The 19,417-nt window shown below is 39.6% G+C and overlaps 2 protein-coding genes across 5 annotated transcripts in view; one reads left to right on the top strand and one right to left on the bottom strand.

Annotated features, from left to right (window-relative positions):
- Window positions 1-441: 441 nt before the first annotated feature.
- On the bottom strand, window positions 442-3,677 carry LOC6036746 (protein SON). Its single transcript, XM_038254058.1, has 3 exons — window positions 3,541-3,677; window positions 2,631-3,481; window positions 442-2,574 (listed from the first exon to the last, which is right to left on the bottom strand). The coding sequence occupies exons 2-3, from the start codon at window positions 3,479-3,481 to the stop codon at window positions 618-620; spliced, it is 2,808 nt and encodes a 935-aa protein (XP_038109986.1). The 5' UTR covers window positions 3,541-3,677; the 3' UTR covers window positions 442-617.
- A 4,084-nt stretch (window positions 3,678-7,761) lies between these two features.
- Window positions 7,762-19,417, top strand: part of LOC6036748 (kinesin-like protein unc-104) — a 111,544-nt gene continuing 99,888 nt past the window's right edge. For all 4 annotated transcript variants that reach the window (XM_038257976.1, XM_038257978.1, XM_038257977.1 and 1 more), the window contains exon 1: window positions 7,762-8,024. The gene's annotated coding sequence lies outside the window, so the exon portion shown is untranslated. The remainder of the gene's footprint in view (window positions 8,025-19,417) is intronic.

The following is a 19,417-nucleotide window of genomic DNA, read 5'->3' as shown; positions in this document are numbered from 1 at the left end:
AAAAAAAAATTGAATTTGAATATTTGAATTTTATCATTTAAGATTTTTTTTAAATTTTTGAATGAAGAATTTATAGGCTGTGTTACACTCTACACAATTTTTAAAAATTTGTATGGAAATTTTTTGACGAGGGGGAGAGGAGTTCCAAAAAATCCCTTTTTTGCGTTACGTAATAAAAGAACGCTTCCTTATAAAGAAGTTCGTTGTTCAACGCGTTGATTATCGCCGTTGATCAACGCCTTCGTCAACATTGACGATTACATCAACGATAACTCCGTTGTCGATAACGTTTATAATAACAATCAACGACACCAATGACATAAACGCCGTTGATTTCAACGATTACCAGCATTGATGTTAACCAGGAATTTTAGAGCTATTTCTTGACGCTCTAAAAAGGAATTTCTCATAATTTCTATCACGCACAACTTCCGGCAACCGTTCAGACAGTTAAGTTAGGGTTTATTAGAAACTTATCTTGTTTTCATAAATCCTTTATATGAAATATAATAGAGTGATTGAGTGTGTTGCGGCCACACACCTCCTCAATCCGAGATGCATTTTAAATGACTAAAAGCAAAAAGGGGTTGCACACTTACCTTTTTACCTCTCTCCCCTTACGACTGCAGAATTCCCAGCTGCTGCAGACAGAACCGGGCCGCCGTCGCTTTGGCGTCCTTCTTGGTGTTGTTCGAGATGGCCGGCTGGTACTCCAGCCCGTTCACAATCACCTTGAAGACAAAGTTCTTGGCGTGGCCGGGGCCACTCTCGTGCACCAGATCGTACCGCGGCGGGTTCCACTTCCGCTTGCTGGCGTACTCGCCCAGGATCGAAACGGGGTGTTTGCCGTCGACGTTGATTTTGACGTTGGTGAAGCGGGGGCGGCCACGGCCGTTGTGCTGCTGCTGGACTTGGATCTGGATTTGGCGCTGATGTTCTTCGGCGCTGGCGACGAGACCGCGCTTGTCCAGCTTGACATCGAGGAGGAGCGGTTCGAGGGAGCCGTTCTTTTCTTTGCCGAGACCCTCGCCAGGGACCCAACCCATCTTCTGGAGCAGGTGCATTCCCATGCCGCCGGTGACGGGCGCGGTTTGCTTCATGGAGTCCTTTGTGACCCAGGGTTGGTAGCCTTCGGCAAGTTCACGTGGCGTTAGGACTTGGGCGCCGGTCGAACCGAGGAACTGGCCAGGCGTGAACTTGGAGGAGGCCCACGCGGACATGTCCTTTTGGGTGTTGTACAGCAGCTTGATGGCTTCGGCGTCGGCGGGGTTGTCCTGGAGTTTGCGCATCGCGTTGAGGCGGTTGGAGATGATAGTCGAGACGTCCAGCTTGTTGCCCTCGGGGTTGCTGGGGAACACTTCCGGGAGAAGGGCGGCGTCGGCGATGGGATTTGAGGATGGTGGTGGAGCTGGCAGGGCGTTCGGGATGTCGATTGAAGGCGGGATTGGTGCCGATGATGGGCCAGGTTGGCAGAGGGCCGGTGAAATTCCCGGCGGGGGATTAACGGGAGTGTACGCCGGTTGTTGTTTTTCTGCTTGCGGAACGAAGCTTGCCGTAATGGGAATCTTCGGGGTGGCCTTTTCCGGACGCGAGAGTGGAACGAGGGGTCCTGCCTGGGTTGGCGGTTCTACCGGAACCCATTCGTTCTCCATTTTCCTGTGCTGCGCCCCGGATGAGACGGGATATTGAAGCAGCAACGCCTTCGTCTGCTCGGCACTTTTCGGCTGCAGCGGAACCGAGTTCTTGATGTTCATCACAATCGGACCGTGATCCTTGAGCTGAAACGGATGGTGAAACGCTTTCGAGCCGCCGTCTGCATCGTGGTCACTGTCCTCCGACGAAACGCTCGAAAGTTCGTTCAAGTTTTCCTTCTCGGAAATCTTCTTGCAGAAGTTCGTCAACTCATCGATCGTTTTTCCACTGCTCTTCATCTTCATGATCAGCTTTTCCTTCGATTCCTTGTCCAACCCTTGCACTCCCGGCAGCGTTCCCTTCTTTAGCATCGTAATCGCATTCTTGCGCGCAATCTCCAACAGCTTTTGTTTGTCAAACTGCGGCGATCGCGATCGCGACTTTGACCTCGACTTGCGATATCTGTCGCCGGCCCGATCTTCGCTCCTCTTCCGCTTCCGCGATCGCTCCTCGTCCCGATAGCTTGCATAGAACGAGTTGTACTTTTTCTGGTAAAAGTCGTAGTACCTTCCTTTGCCCTCCTCGTAAGTCTCTTCGTCCGACATGCTAAAGTCCGAGTCTGAGCGCCGCCTGCGGTGCATCTCCCGCGACTTGGACCGGCCCTCCGAGGTCGTCCGGTCACGATCCCGATCCCTGCTGCGTTGCCTCTCTCTACTGCCGGAGCTGGAGGCCGCGGCAGCCGCCTCCTTGAAGATTGTACTGTCCTTTAAGCTTTTAATTTGAATGCGGGGTTTGGATTTCGGGTCTTCTTTTTCGCGGTCGCGCTGTTCACGGTCTCGCTCTCGCTCGCGATCCTTCTCCCTGTCGCGAGCCGAATCTCGATAGGAACGATCATCTTTCTCCTGTTTGATGCGTGGGTGGTGATCGTCACGGGAGGTTGATCTGAAAAATAATGATAAATTGAAGGAACATCCTCCTACAACTAGTTTCAAACATACCCGTGATGATGATGGTGGTGGTGACTGTGATGATAGCCGTCCTTTGCATCTCGAATATCTCTAGAATCTCGGATATCCCTAACGTCTCGAACATCCCTAGAATCTCTAAAATCTCGACCATCCCTCAAGTCCCTCGCATCCCTCGACGAGTACCGATCATCCCGCTCGCGCGTTTCCCGCGTACCGTACCGATCGTCTCGCGGTTCCTTCTTCACCACCACGGAAGTGATTTCCGTCTTGACCGACACCCGCTCGTCCTTCTTCCCCCCGTCATCCACCTTCTCTTTCTTAACCTTATCCTTCTCCTTGCTCTTCTTCCGCTTCGACTTGTCCCGCTCCTTATCTTTGTCCTTTTCCTTCTTTATCTTTTTCGCCTTCCGCTTAATCTCGCCCTCTTCCGGTTCCGAGTCCGACGACGATCCACTTCCACCGTTTTCATTCTTTTTCTTCTTCTTAGACTTTTTCTTGTGCTTTTTGTGTTTCTTCTTCTTCCCGGCAACCTCCTCCCCGTCGTTGGAATCGTCCTCGATGATTTCCGGCGGCGCGGCGTTAAACACCTTAAACAGTTCCGTCAGAATTTCGTTCGAAGATTTCAGCGGTTCCACCGACTTTGTCTCCTTCTGCGTATCATCCGTAGTCGTTGTTGCTACCGTTGCTCCAGCATTGCTCGTGGTAGTCGTCGTCGTAGCCGAAAAGATGTTGGTCAAATTCAGGTCGATCGACAGCTTGTCCACCGTTTCCGACTTGCTGGAATCGGTCGTCTTTTCCTGCTTAATTTTGATGTTCAACGGGAAAAGTTCCGCTGGCAGGGGCGAGGATTTTTCCTCCTTTACCGTGACGTTTTCACTCATCTGGAAAGAAATTTAATGTTGTTGCATTCAAAAATACTTGCACTATAAAGTTTACTTACTATTTACTGGAATTTCACCGAATTACAACGCAAAATTTGGGAAAAACATAAGCCGCATTTTCCGCGATTGGATATTTTTCGCACTGATTTTTCTCAAACTGTCAAAATCGCGTTTGTTATGCTGGCAGATCAATGCTGGCAGTTGATGCGCGTACAACACGTTGATTTGGAACTATTCAAACGCTTACAAGGCAATATCAATTTTGAAAAATAGATCGAAAACCTGAAATTAGGTCCTACAATAGGGTGCTGAAGACCTATGTAATGTAAGGTATGCACTTCGGAAGAAACCGGTCAAGAAAAAATTCAAATGGGAAGCAGCGGCAGCGCAAGCAAGTCAGAGAGGGTGAAGAAAAGCCCCAAGAAATCGCTCCCTCTCCTTTGTTCTGCTGTTCGTAAAGCTGTTTTTTTACCCCTTTCCTTCCGATCTGCAGACTATAGTTGCCTTTAAGCCCAGCAAAACTTATCAGTGCTGCCAAGCTCAAAACATACGTTGCCAGATTGATTTAGCCAGCTTAGACCAGTCGCCCTATTTAGGGTCTCTAATGTGCAACGGTAAAAAAACACGATTAAAAACCATTTCTGATCACTTTTTTTAATGCAAAAAAAAAATATTTGCCAAGACAACATTTTTTTGATTGATCCACTACGGTCCCCTTGGAACGAGCTGTCATGTAGGACCTTTTCTGTCAAGGAGGGCCGTGAAACAATAAAAAAAATATTTCAAAATTCGTTTTATATACTTTGCGGTCGTACAAAGGGTCATTGTACTCAAGAAAATAAGTTTTATCGTGTAAACAACAATACCACAAATTTAGGCTTAATTTAAGGACCCAAAAAAAAAACGAAACTATTGGCACTACGCCCCCCGGGGCATGGCCTTCCTCTAACGTGGGATTTCTGCTCCAGCGCCTCTGACGAGGCAGGAGAATTTAAGGACCCAATTAAGCTTAAATTGGTGATAATGTTCTTCATAAAGATAATTTTTCTGAGTACAATGACCCATTGTACACTAAAATTGAAAATCGCACTTGGCTGAGTTCGTTTACACACTTTTTTATACGATTACAAAAAAAACAATCGTTGTTGAACTGAAAATTCAGTATGGGGAGGTAAGAAAACGAACTCAGCCAAGTACGATTTTCAGTTGCAATGTTTTAAATAATTCCACTTTTACAATTTAACTTCGCGGCGCTTTTTGACAGAAAGCATCTTACTTGACAACTCGTTTCAAGGGGACCATAGTTGATCCATCGCAGAATGTTGTCTTTTCATTTTTTTTTTGCAAAATGAAAAAAACGTGATGATCGTGTACACTCAACCCTTAAACACTAATTGTTCAAAATTGATTTAACAATCCATTTTAAATCCATTGCGGTCAAACAAAGGGCCATTGTACTCATAAAAATAATCATTATCGTTGTGAACAATAATATCATAAATTTAAGCTTGATTTTATGACCCAATTGGGTCCTAAAATGAAGCTTAGATTGCTGATATTATTGTTTACAGCGATAAAGCTTATTTTTCTGAGTACAATGACCCTTTGTACGACCACAAAGAGTTTAAAATGGATTTTTAAATCAATTTTGAAAAATTAACCTCGCGGTCCTTCTTGACAGAAAAGCTCCTACTTGACAGCTCGTTCCAAGGGGACCATAGTTGATCCATAGAAAAAATGTTGTCCTGTCAAAAAAAAAATTTGCATTAAAATGAAAAAAAGTGATCAGAAATGGTTTTTAATCGTGTTTTTTACCGTTGTACATAAAAAATTACATAGGGCTTTAGTACCCAATTGTCTAATAAACCAAATTAGTTTTTTTTATTGATTTTTTAGTGTTTTTGAAACCGCCTTGAGTCAGGGGTACTAAAAACCACTCAAAATTTTAGACCACGATTTTTTTGATCAAGCGAAATCGAATTAATTTTGCTGGGCGAAAAAGGACACCGCCTATTTTCAGACGATTATTCAACACTTCGACGGTAACATTTCAAAAGGCATCATGTACATTTTGACACTTTCTGGGTTATTGCATATTCTGAAAGTATTCCTAATAAGCTACCTCTCCACCAAAAATGAGCAAAAGTTACTTCAGTAAAGTCTGTTTAATCATGATTTTAAATAAAGTAACATAAACAAAATCTCTGCCATCAGCAGTCTCTGTTTATATAGCCCTGTCAACATGTCAAACAAAAGACTACATGAACCTCGTGACGGAAAAAAAGCAACATGAACAAAGCGCCATGTACATTCGGCGAAGAAAACCGAATCATAACAAAGCGTCCCCCTCAATGCCAGCAGGGTGATATAAACGTTGGTGATTTCAAAAGAAGTTATGTTTTTTTTCTCAAATAAAATTACGGAAATAATGTTTTATTGAATTTGGATGATCAAGTATCAATAAAAGCAACGTTTTTCATCGTTTGTTATCATTAGAACATCTTATTTTGCTTTTATATTAAAATGGGAATTGAAAATGGATGCTCAACATTCAAATGCGTTTTTCTCAAAACGCATGGTTTGTACATGATGCTTTTTGAAATGTTGGCGTCGACTTTTCCACTTTTGCTAATCTAATCTAATCTAATCTAATTAGACCCTAGTGCAGCCAATCTTTCGAAGGGATCCTGGAGAGTGCCTTAGGTTAGATGACGCCTAGCACTCTTCTTGTCATTTATTAACATTTGTAGTGCGCCATTGCATTGAAATGCATTGAAACATCACAAGCGTTAAAGCGGCCAGGCCTACTGCGTAAAGCCGTATCGCAGAGATGACTCGTAATTTGGTTGAGTTTGAGCACTGAGTGTTTGAACAACAACACAATTCTGAATCGACAGGGGAGGAAGAAGCGTGGGGACACACCACCATACGCTCCGAGATTTTGGTTGTATTCGTTGGGAGCACCATGCTAAGAATGTTTTGTACTCCGAGACCCTCTGGGATGGGACACAAATGCCCTGGACACTATTTGCCGTGGTTATAGCGCCACAACTCGCTCATTCAACACTTTTCCACTTTTGCACTCAAAAAATCAGATGACACACACAAAGAAAAAATACTGTAATACTAAAAGTAACCTACTTTTATCTTCAAGGCTAGTATGCCGATCGAAAGGAAAGGGGCCAAGAAACAGCTTTACGAACAGCAGAGCAAAGGAGAGGGAGCGTTTTATTGGGGCTTTTCTTCACCCTCTCTGCCTTGCTTCCGCAGTCGCTGCTTCCCATTTGAAATTTCTCTTGACCGATTTCTTCCGAAGTGCATACACCGCTTACAATAAAAAAGGGGTCAGAAATGGTTTTAAATCGTTTTTTTTTACCGTTATACATAAAAATTGACACAGGGCTTTATAACCCTATTGAGGTGAGTTAGGAGCGATTGCTTAACTTGCCAATCCTGTTAGAATTTCCCTTATTTATTTTTTTTAAATTTATTTGTGAAACTGTTCAAAACTTGTTTGATTTTAGATTTAAAAGAGCCAATAAAAAGCATTGTTATATTTGGATAAAGTGTACCGTTCGAGGTTAAAATATGTTTTGCGATAATAACTTGTACGGTTTCAAAAGTGCCAGCGAATTCGTCGGTGGCAGTTTGAATGAGATATTATGTATTTTTTACAACACCTTGAGAGAAATTTACTCTTGAACAAAATGAAACAAAAACATCCTAAATTCATTCCAAGTTGACAGAATTTCTGGAGTTTTTTTAAAAGGTCCGATAAACCAAATGTTCAGTTTTTGCTTTTTGGGTGTTTTTGAATACCCCTGACTCAAAGCGGTTTCAAAAACACTCAAAAAGCAAAAACTGGAAATTTGGTTTATTGAACCTTTAAAAAAAACTACAGATTTTAGTGCAAATCACTTAAACATATTTTTTTTAATTATTATCGTTCTTCGATGCACGTGTACCCTTACTTACCCAGCATGCTACACCCTTACCAAAAATCATGATTTTTTGAGTTCCAAATCCCACTTTTCATACGATTTTTTGAGTTCAGGTACTACAACCATAAAAATGGTTATATGGGTTGAACTGAAAAATTCGTATGAAAAGTGGGATTTGGAACTCAAAAAATCATGATTTTTGGTAAGGGTGTAACATTCTAACTTAACCGTGCACATAACTGCCAGCATTTTAAGCGCTCAAAGGGAAAAATCAAAACAAAACTCCGACCCTGGCAGCAGATGGGAGAGGGAGGAGTTCGTTCTGTTTATGTGTCTGTCAACTCGCTCGCCCACAATCGTCAGTGTCAGTGCAAGGCGCAAGGAAAAGCACAGGAAAAATCGAATTTTCCCCAAACGGTGGTGGTTGGCCCTTTTGTGCCGTGGTTTTTTCCCCCAAATTAGGACAGTTTTGCGGACGTTTAAAGGATCGTTTTTTGTGTGTTGTGGTTTGTGACGAGAAGGTGATCGCTTTGTGTGATTTGTGGTGACCGTGAGGATCAGGTCTCAAGGACTGTCGAGTTTTTTTTTCCCCTCTGACCCAGGTAAGTCACAACAATATGTTGGAAAATCCTTTCTTTGGGGTTGGGAATGAAAATCGGGGAAAACCCATCCTTGTTAGAAAGAAGACTCAATTTTACAATAGTTTAATCTTTCAATTTTGACTCACTCAGCTTAAAGGACAACCTGGAATCGACTTTCGAAGACTATCAAACTTGAAAGGACATTTTCGACCCCAAAATTAAGCAATTCCGTCGCGCAGAAAATGCAAATTGTTCCGCGGATCGATCGATGTCCTGCGTCCCTTTTTGTCCCACCTCCTCGGTTGGTCCTACCGAGGAGGCTCTCGATTCTCTCTCCTGCTCCTGCCCGAGAGGACCATGGAAGGCAGGAGGTGGTTCTGGGCCGTTCTCTCAGATGCAGAATCAATTTTATTGCGCAAGGACTCGCGCGTGGAGCTGGGTCGTTGTAGAGGATGGGGATTTTTTTTTTTGGGTTCTGTGTGAGGAGTGCCACAGAACCAGTGGCAGCGCCAGCAGCAGCCACAAGGTTATATAATTGATCCCTAATAGCTGCGAAAGGAAGCAGTGTGAGGCGGTCTCGGCGAGAAAAAGTGACCCCGAATTCATGGGAGCGCATTAGTGGGGGAGGTTTCGGTAGAGTGATGTATTTTTTTTTTGGAAATTTGGGCAAATACTCTGGGATTGTCTGTGAGAGCAGCGTGATGAAAAGATTCTTGATGACTGCTAATGATTTGTTTACCAGCTTCTTGACCTGCACAATTATTACGAATGGAATATCAATTTGGTTTTACTGCAATGTATGTCATGCCCCTACAATTTTTTTTTGTTTGATCCTGAAAATTCTTTAAAAATTACCGTTTTGAAGTATCTAATGTAGTTTTAATGAATTGTGAGATACTTCAATATTTATATGGTTTACATCAAACTGCTTAATAATTCAGTTCCAAAAGGAAACCTGTTTGGAAAACCCGAGCAGCGGAAAATAACACGGGAATACCCAATTTTTGTACAACCCAGGAACATAACGGCAACCAAAATATGCCCTTGGTTGCCCAAACCCATGAATTCATACCAAAATCCTTTATGTAAAAGACCACAGCAATACCAAACCATGCAACTGAAAAAAAAATTAGCAGAAACTTGCAACAGAGACCACAAAAGACCCGGGGGTCGTTAAGAGCGAGTTTTGCACCAGTGTGTAACAGGTCGTAACGAGGTGCTCCGATTTGGATAAAACTTTCAGCGTTTGTTTGTCTATACATGAGATGAACTCATGCCAAATATGAGCCCTCTACGTCAAAGGGAAGTGGGTTAGAACGTGCATTGAAGTTTGAGGTCCAAAAATCATAAAAAATCTAAAAATTACCACATTTGCGTAAAATTTAATTAATTCCAACTTTCTTAGATGCATTCGTAGGGTCTTTTGAAGCACTTTAAAATGTGCTATAAACATTAGGGTGGTCCAAATCCGGGCTTTTTTGGGGCTACCCCCTGAAATCAAAGATTGACCCATTACTACACTAAATTCCAAATTTGAGCTCATTCTGACCAAGGGAACTCCTCCCTCCAATCGTTGAAAGTTTGTATGGGAAAAATCGTAAAAATGTATGGAAAAAAGCAACTGTTTTACTTTCATACCTGTGAAAGGCCCCATAATTATACGATTCTTACCATTTCTCAGATGTAGAACCTTAATTGGACTACTGTGATCAACACAGTAGTTTATTGGACCATTTCAAAAAAAAAAAAAAAAAATATGCTGTGTCAAATAGACGAATATCTGTTTTACTCCTAATCCGACAAAATGTCAAATGCATTTTTTCCAATCAAATTAACAACTTGTTAACTTCAAACTTCAATCTACAGCAGGGGTGACCAAAGTACGGCCCGCGGGCCAAACGTGGCCCGCGAGGTGATTTTTTGTGGCCCGCGAACCCATTTATAATGATCATGTGAAATGGCCCGTTGACCACTTGTGAAGTGATTTTATACATTTTCGAAATTCAGGTTTATTTCAAACTTTTTTATGCTCGTCTTTTTTTATTTTTTATTAGTAAAAAAAACTTATGATTTATTAATATTTTGATCCCTATCTTAATAATTAAAACAATTTATTCCGTTTCTATGTTAGTGAAACTAGTAAAAACTTTCATTAACTTAGGTAGAAATCTGTAATAATGTCAAAAATATAAGTAATTCAAAAATATAAATATTCCAATTTGAAAATCATGATGACCCTTTTTATGAACTGACCCTAAAACTTATTTTGCACTTAGAAACCTTCCCTCGAAAATCGAACTGATTATCCTGATTATTCTCTACAGACAGTTGGCTAACGAATCTGATTTACTACCATCTGATGAAGGCAGACAAAATGTTGAAATCGGAGGAATAAGGCTGTTGCAAATATTTTACAAAGTTTTGTCGACCAACTCGTCCCTTCCCCCTCATCATTAAATATTGGCTTAAGTAATTGGGGGCAAACATAACCTAATTAAAAAAAAACCTTCTAAATATCTTTGACATTTAAAGAACAATCGCTGAAATTTATTAAAAATGCATTCCTCTGCGTTTATAATCATTTTGAGCATTATTTGGAATTTTAGTGAATTTCCGATGAACTGTTAGGCTGTAAGAGTTTTTTTTTCTAAAATGTTGTTTTCGGCGAATCTTGCATTTCTTGAAAAAAAAAAAAAAAAAAAACAGCTTGAATAATTTTCTAACATGTTTTTCCTTGAACAGTTGAAATTCTGGCTCTGCGATTCCGAAAATGCATTTTTTTAAATAACCTATTTTGTAAATTTGGCCCGTAGCCTCATCTGAGATTCAAATTTGGCCCGTATTCAAAAAACTTTGAGCACCCCTGATCTACAGATACTGCCTCTTTAAGTGGACTGCTTTGCTATTTTTTTTACTCAAAAAAAAAAAAAATCATTTCAAACTCAGTTAAGGTATCCCGATTTTGCGATGCATTGCTTGCATATTATACCAATTGATGTGGTTCTTCTTTTTGGTATTTTGAACGCTGGGGTTTTCTACAATATTTTGGTGTGACTTCATGTCAAAGGGTACATTACTTGCATTTGCTTTCTTTTATTTAATAGGCAATCAACTTTTCAAATTCGACCAAAATTTGCACAGAAATAAAAAGTTGAATTTCGGAATGTTGAAAATTTGGTAGGTTGAATATTAGCTCTTTTTTTGAGTAATATTACATAAAAAATTTGTAAAAATGTGAACCTGATAAATATTTATAAAAAACTGATGAAAATTTATCATTTTCTGGGATAAAATTAATCATTTTTTTGACACAAAATCTGTCAATATTACCATCATTTTTTTTTCTGTGCGGTTCAGAACTCGAATTTGATGTGGATAGTTATTTTTTAAAGTGTAGTAATCTGGGTGATGAATACCGTAGTAACAGTTCAATAGGGCGAATCTGCGATTGTAAACAAGCAGTCTATCCCCCTCTTACTTGACGTGAACTGTCACTTGAGCGAAAGGGATAGACTGATTGTTTACAAATGCAGATTCGCCCTATTGAAATGTTACTACGGAATAGAGAGAATGCGTAACGTGATTTTCGAATGATCCCACTTTGTTTACATCTACAAAATAGGAGGCTGTTCAAGCACAAGCATGACTTTTTTCTTACTGGCAAATGTGCTGTTTTATAATCAATAGTATGTGTTTCATGTTGCCTAGTTTTTTTACTTTTCAAGCATAACAATGTAAAAAGGCCGAAGCCGAAGTGTAAACAAAGAGTCTATTCTGCTCACGTCAGTTTATTGTTACATTAGGAACGAGCAAAGCCTTATTACAATGTATTGCTAGATTTTTTTGCTGGAAAATTGTGTGTATTTTTAAGTTTTGATCGGTTACATAGGTTTTTATTTTTTACGGGTGACGAAGATAAATTCTCTGGCTGATTTTGGAATCTTTCAGCTCTTCCTGGTCCAGCGAAAAAAACATCTCTAATTCTAGCGAAGCTGATCCAACAAACAGAGCAGATTTTTACTAAACCAGTAGGTTTTCAAATGGAATCAAACAATGAAAGAAAGTTCTAAAAGCCACAAATGATTTATTCTTGCGAAAAAAAACAATTGTTAATGATCGATAACAATACTCTCTACTTTTGGCGAACCGTAAATTGGTTCCACTTTGACAGTTCAAAATTGAGGCCGTTTTGCGAACCACTATTCAGCACCCAGGTAGTAATGTTCTACAGCAGACACCTACAAAAAATGATTTACAAACCTGGGTGCAGAATAGTGGTTCGCAAAGCGGCCTCAATTTAGAACTGTCAAAGCGGAACCAATTTACTGTTCGCAAAATGATACCAAGAAGTGGCAAGTATTGTAATCGATCAATAATTTATTTTGTCGGTGGCGTCGAGCTTTTGAGGTATTCGAAGTAAACAAATGTTAAGAAGAGGGTAGAAATCGTGATTGGGACAATAATTGTCCCAATTGATTGATAATTATTATCAAATACTATGAATGGCACATGCCAAATAATATTGAATAATCTTACTCCAACATTCGATTCGGTTGTTCTTCTGATTCACAAAATTCCACCCACTTCTGACTCAATATTTCGTTACGTGGAAATCAAAACGGCCTCTTTTGGCCGTGCGAAGCCCTTAATTTTTCAACGAAAATTTAAACATGATCAGATTTAAAATAAATCGAAACAAGTATTTTCAGCAGCAAAAAATATGTCACACTTGAGCTTGAACATAATGCCTGCCACTTTGTTTATGTTTACAGCTGTAGTGCAGATGTATTAGTGGGGAGCATTCGGAAATCACGTTACGCATTCCGTCTTTTCAGCATCCAGATGATTACAAGCAAACCCCTTATGTTTGTATATCATTTTTTTTGTAATTGTCTGCTCTTCAACTTTGTAGAACTTTATTACACTTTCAAAAATTACCCTTACCCGAAATTAAAAAATAAAATAAAATCGGAAATGACCCTCCGCACTATGGGCTAGCACAGGTGGCCAAAAATACAAAATGTTACATTTTTGAATATTTTTTTCGCCGGTGTTAGTTGATAGTAAACATTTCAACTAAAAAAATCCAAATTTCAAAGCTGTAGGTGCTATAGTTTCCGAAACACACGTTATCAAAGTCAAATAAGAGTGTGAAAAGGTTCATTTTTTTCAGAAAAAAAGCTGTAATTTTCAAATGGTCATATTAAATTGAACTTATCATGGATTTCAAATATTTTAAGAGTTTTGGAAAGGAAATAAGATGAATTTCGAAATTGACATAATTTACACATTTTTTAATTTTCAAATGTTTTTTTTTTAAATAAAACTACAATTATTTGTCAAAAAGAAATTAACTTCTTTAATCCAGTACTTAAAAGTCTAGCACTGTACTGCACTTTGAATTGGTTTGCCATACAATTTTGAATCTTACGCACAAGGTCGTCAAAAGTCAAAAGGTCAAAAGCAAAAGTTGCGCAATGTTGCGAAAGCGGATTTTACAGCAAGTTGAAGATAAAAGAATCATGTTTACCTATTTTGAGTATTTTCAACAATTTTCTTATTTTCAACGATTCCACTATCAATTCGGAAACGGAAGAAAAAAATGACTTCAATGTTTTAGATGAACTAATGAATGATGTAGCTTTGGTAGATGAAGATTTTATTGAAGATGCAAACGTTGGTGATGATAAAGACTACGGAGATGACGGTGTGGAATAAACATTAGTATAAAAAATCACATAATAAGATTAGATTTCAAAAAAAGGGTCCATGTGGTTTATGGATGGTCCCCCTGACTATCACTATGGGGACGTGGCGTTACATTGTGCTGCCATCTGGTTTTTTTAAGCGCAAGAGTGGAAAAGTGCTGAGTCATCGCCTAAAAATAGACGGCGTTCTATCTCACCCAGCAAAATGAAGTCGATAAAGTAGTCGGTTTTGATGAGCATTAGCATGAGCATGAGCATGGTTGACTGCCAATGAGCTGCTACTCCGTTATTGACAGATCAGCTGAAGTTAAACAATGAATCAAAAATGATCAGTGGGAGCCAACCATCCGTTCACTGTTTAACCTCTGAAGATCCCTACTTTATTAGTCAATACCGGCGCCCTCCCAAGAAGCCTGCAGTTCAACGAAAGGGAGGAATGTTAGTCCGATAGTTGAAGTTGCAGACTCATCAAGCACACAGTTTTTCGCTATATACTTGTTGATACCGCTTGAGACCGTTGAATCCACAGCATCTCCTTCAAGCATCACGTGATTATTTTTTTGGGTTAGTAGGATAAGGTATTGGCTTTTCGATGCCTCCCGAGCTACGATGCTATGGGGAGGACTTTCATAACAGACCCGTCGGCGAGCCTTCCGAGCAACGATGCTATGGGGAGGTCTTTTTTAACACACAAAGTCACTCACACACAATTATTTCACTCCACTATTAATTAATCCAAAATGTCAGTGCGTCTTTCGATCATTATATAGAAATGGCTTTTCACCATAAAAAATAAAACCTTATTCAAAACATTATACACAATTTACCCGACGCCGTGCCTTCCGATCAACGATGATATAGGAAGGGCTTTGAAAATCAATTAATTAAGATTTCAAAAAAAAAAAATCACAAAAAAAAAACACCAATTACTCAACGAAAATTACGCTCAAGACACAAATAATTCAGTAAGTCATGCTATTATTCGATCACCACAATCACTCACCCCTAACGAACAGCGACACAAAAGCACACAAAAAAAATAACCTGCATAATCACGATTTCGCGTCCCCATTTCTAGCGCACCAATGATGCTATTATTCGATTAACACAATCACTCACCCCATACGAACAGCGACATAAAAGCACACAAAAAAATTAACCTGCATAATCACGATTTCGCGTCCCCACTGCACAGTGGGCGAAATGGAACCCAAAATCGGACTTAATTGAACGCGGCTGGTTCCCTGGTATGAAAAATAGTGTTTCTTATGTAAAAAAATCCGGGTAATCGATTGGTGATGGTTTCATCCACCGCACGAAACGGCAAAGGGTCCATTTGCCCAAATTCCTATTTTTACATTTTTCTTGAAAATCGGTCTATATTTAGAGCGGAGGCTTTATGCGGCCATCCAAAATGCACTTAACTTATGTGAAAATGTCCAGAAATCCAGTAGCACCAGCAAATCATCTAGGGTCCAATTAACAATTTTCATATGAGTTTTTGCAATTTTCATATCATTATCGTAAAGAAGACAATTTTACATAAGAAAGACGATTTGCACTTGATAGTTTGACACATTTATGTTGATATAGAAATTAAACTAAATAAAAAGATTGAAGAATCAATTTTGGGCCAATTTTGTCAAACGCAGAATAAACTGCCTTTTACATAATTTTTATTTTTATCAACATAAATGTGTCAAACTATCAAGTGCAAATCGTCATTCTTATGTAAAATTGTGTGATCTTTACGATAAAATATTTTCAGATTTTTAAAATCTGACCTAACATATGAAAATGGCCAAAAATGCTTTTATAGCGGAATTGGGGTTAATTGACCTAGATGATTTTGCGGTGCAAGTGGATATTTTACTGGATTTCTGGGACATTTTCACATAAGTTAGTGCATTTTGGATGGCCGCATAAAGCCTCCGCTCTAAATACAGACCGATTTTCAAGAAAAATGTAAAAATGGAATTTGGGCAAAATGGACCCTTTGCCGTTTCGTGCGGTGGATGAAACCATCACCAATCGATTACCCGGATTTTTTTACATAAGAAACACTATTTTTCATACCAGGGAATCAGCCGCGTTCAATTAAGTCCGATTTTGGGTTCCATTTCGCCCACTGTGCACTGATGCTATTATTTGATTACCACAATCACTCACTCCATACGAATCACAGCGACACAAAAGAAATGAAAATGAGCATGCAAAAACAAGACAACGCGTCCCCGTGGTCAGCGCACTAATCCTCGATAAAGTAGTCGGTTTTGACCGAAATGTAAACCTCATATATGCGTTTATCCTTCACAATTTTCATTGATCTGATGGCCGAGCGGGCTAAGGCGCCAGTTCATACTTCCAGTGCAGGATTAGAATCCCGTCGGTTGTTCAACTTTATTGTACCAAACATTTATTAAGTGTCTTTTTTACAAACGCGATGTTTTTTTCATGAACTTATTTTGATTAGAGGTCCTTTTCGGTACCAGGACCTGGTTAGGACTGAGTCGGCTTTTGTAATTATTTTTTTCTTAAAACTAAGACTAATTACAGAGTATCTTGTGTGTAAATGTTGGGGAAGGATTGATGTTAAAAGACATGACGTGGGAAGGGAAGGGGGATTGTGTAGGGGTCTTGGTTGGCCCTGGATTCATTCTGGAGTAAAACATGTGAAAAACATTCAAAAAAAGATAATAAAAAAAAACAAAATAGACCAAAGGTAATAATAGCAGGTGTTAGCTACATACTATCAAAAACACACATTAACTGTACAAGATTAATGCAATGCAATCGATAGTTCGTGATTGAGCCTTGGCAGAAGAAAAATCCAATTACCACAAATCCACCACAAAATAAAAACAAACCACCAGAATAAATTTCCATTCCGCCAAATATGACACAAAGTGTGTCCCTTTATCCCTACTCATTTTTACCTTGGCCAAAAACAAACCCGCTCCAAATTCCACTCTCTTTTTCGCGAGCGCACGGAAATCCCTCACGTAAAGTTAAAATCTTTCTTTCCAATTTCAATTCCGCAACCTCATGTGGTCCGAGGGTGGAAAGTCCATGGAGGGGCCGAAGTAATGGAAAATTTGAACTCGTGACCGTTCGAGAACCTGGTGCAGAGATAGCAAACAGAGAGAAAAAAAATACCTTTTCTTTTTTTTTTTTGCTTCAATTGTTGGCAACAGTGTTGGATCCGGAAGGTGGGCAGCGGAAGTAGGCGAAGTATTAGTCATTCCCAGTGGGAAATGTTTTCCACTGGCTGCGCTCAGCAATATGGTGCCATTTTGCGCGATCTGGACTGGGGAAAGTCCGGGTCACGGTGGGAGGGACATAATTCGAACTTCCCCTCAAATGGCTATCTCTGGGGTCATGAGAGTGTTTCGTTTGATTTGTTGGTTGCTCTTATTTGGATAAAGCTTTCTTTCCTGATCAGTGCGAAATAACTAGAAAAACATTCTGATTTTCAATGCAAGTGATAATCGCTTCGCTTCGCTAGGAGAAAGTGATTTTAGCGGATTGCAGACTGGATTTCGCCATGTTAAGTGATGATTGTCTAAGCCCAAGTTGCCTAGGAATTGATAATTGAGAATTAAATCTAATTTTCATTGCAAGTGGTAATCATCCACAAACTCATTTCAATTCTAAACTGTTCAAGCGTACTTGTATAAGATGTTCTTATAAATTAAAAACTTTCTTCGACATCTCTTCATGCGATCACAATCTGGAAATCTCAGAAAAAGAACATCGACATAATCGCCAACGCCATCAATAAATCTCCAGAAACGCTCCGAAGGATAACTTTCGCGTGTTCAGAGCTATAAATAAAGAAGATTGCCGCCATGTTGAACGGCCATATTTCATAAACACAGCAGCATCGTGCACTGCACAATCTTGCCCAGCGAGGGAAACAAGGAAAAGTGTCTCCCACGAGGCGGGTGCTTCAAGATTTTCCTCTCCAGATAAGCGGGACGAGGACGACGACGGTGGCACTTCTTTCAAAAAGTGCAACGGAGTGAAACAATCGAGGCTGATTTACCGTCCGGGATGGAAATGCCGTGTTTTGCAGAAAAGTCTCCAAATGATGATTTCACTTTATAGGTCGTCCCGGTTTGGGACTTTGAGGGTGACAAGGAAACCGTGTTTTCACGATGTACGAAATAATCTTCAGAAAAACTACACTTTTCAAGATATTTGTTTTGCTGAAAACAATCCAAACGGTCAATGGAATATGAAAAATATGATATTTTCCCCGCCAGAAGTCAACGCCATCGATCGTTTGATTTTCTGGCAAACGACGTCGCTTTCCACTGGAATGGAAAATTTTGTGGCCATAAAATGAGCAATTTAGGAGAGTGTCTTTGCAGTGTGCACTCTCGAAATAACCAGTCACTGAGCTGTCGAGTTGCCCGTTCTTACAGTCGAGAGAGATTCTGGTTCGGATATAAAGGAAATACACCCTTTCCAATCAAATACCTATCGTCGTCATATGAAGAGTTTGATGCTCGATTAAAGCTCCAAAAATACTATTTAGGCTATAAACTTACCAGCAACAGCACCGCCTCGAGTACACAGAAAAAAATGATGGTAATATTCATCAGGAAATGGTGACAGATTTTGTGGTTAAAAAAATGATGCATTTTACCCCAGAAAATGATGAATTTTCATCAGTTTTTGATAAATGTAATTTTATGTAATATTACTCAAAAAAAGAGGTACCAAATTTTCAACATTTTAAGATTCAACTTTTTTTTCTGTTTTTTTTTCTGCACGCAAATGTATGCCACTTACTGGCCAAAATGATCATAATTTCTATTTTGCGAGACCATTTCTCATCATTTCGTTGGCACACACAGTGACACACGCGAGAAACCCTCAAACGCTTAATAAATATAGCCAAAACCAACTTTTCACTTTCGCTTACTTTTTCACGGCGCTTTCGATACAAAACTGCCCCCAACTTTCGGCAACATGTTCTTTTGCACATTAGTTAGTCACTCACTTAAAAAGTAATCCCGAAACATGTAAATAATTTGCAAGCGCCAGCAAAAAAACAAACTCGCCAAGTCTTTTGACGTTTCAATTTTGACGACCCATTCCAATCGAAGGCTGAAGAAAACCTAGCGAGAAGCGAAGGCAAATAAAAAACAAAGGTTGGCCACCAACACCACCAGCAGCGCCTGTTGTTGTGAGCCAGAGATGCCAGGAAATTTAAATGCTACTTTTCGTGAGTGTTCGCTTAAAATTTCATCAATTTTGGCAGCACTAAGGAGAGCGCTGGAAGAAGAAAAAAAAAGAACTAAGCTGAAAATAGAAAAATGGGCGTGGTCCAATGCACTCGTTTGATTAGAATTCATTTTGGAAATATTTTTTTTTCAAATGGTTGTAAAAGGAATAGAATAACTTTGAGCAAAAGTGAAAATAACCAGAAACGTTCACAAAAAGTTGCTCTACTCGTTGGTGTACTCGGTTTTAGTAAATTTCAAGGAACACTCCAGATTATCCAGCATCATTCAAACACGACCGCTTATTAGGCTTAAAATGGGTTTTTTCCCTCATAAGAAAATTAGGAAATATCTGATAATTTCTTTCAATGAATAAAATTTTCTTCAAAGTTCTTTTCAACACTAAACGGAGCATTGTTCATAATAAGCAAATATTTTAAATTTTCATGCAATAAAAACTAATGGTTTCAGGTTT

Source organism: Culex quinquefasciatus, chromosome 2 (assembly GCF_015732765.1).
Source record: "Culex quinquefasciatus strain JHB chromosome 2, VPISU_Cqui_1.0_pri_paternal, whole genome shotgun sequence".
In the NCBI taxonomy this organism is placed as follows: Eukaryota; Metazoa; Arthropoda; class Insecta; order Diptera; family Culicidae; genus Culex; species Culex quinquefasciatus.
Note: the sequence above shows the minus strand (reverse complement) of the source record. Positions and strands in the feature narration are given on the sequence as shown.

Coding starts and splice junctions, on each gene's coding strand:
- LOC6036746 (XM_038254058.1), bottom strand. CDS start 3,481: ATGAGTGAAAACGTCACGGTAAAGGAGGAAAAATCCTCGCCCCTGCCA. Junction 2,575..2,630: donor CACCACCATCATCATCACGG/GTATGTTTGAAA, acceptor ATTATTTTTCAG/ATCAACCTCCCGTGACGATC.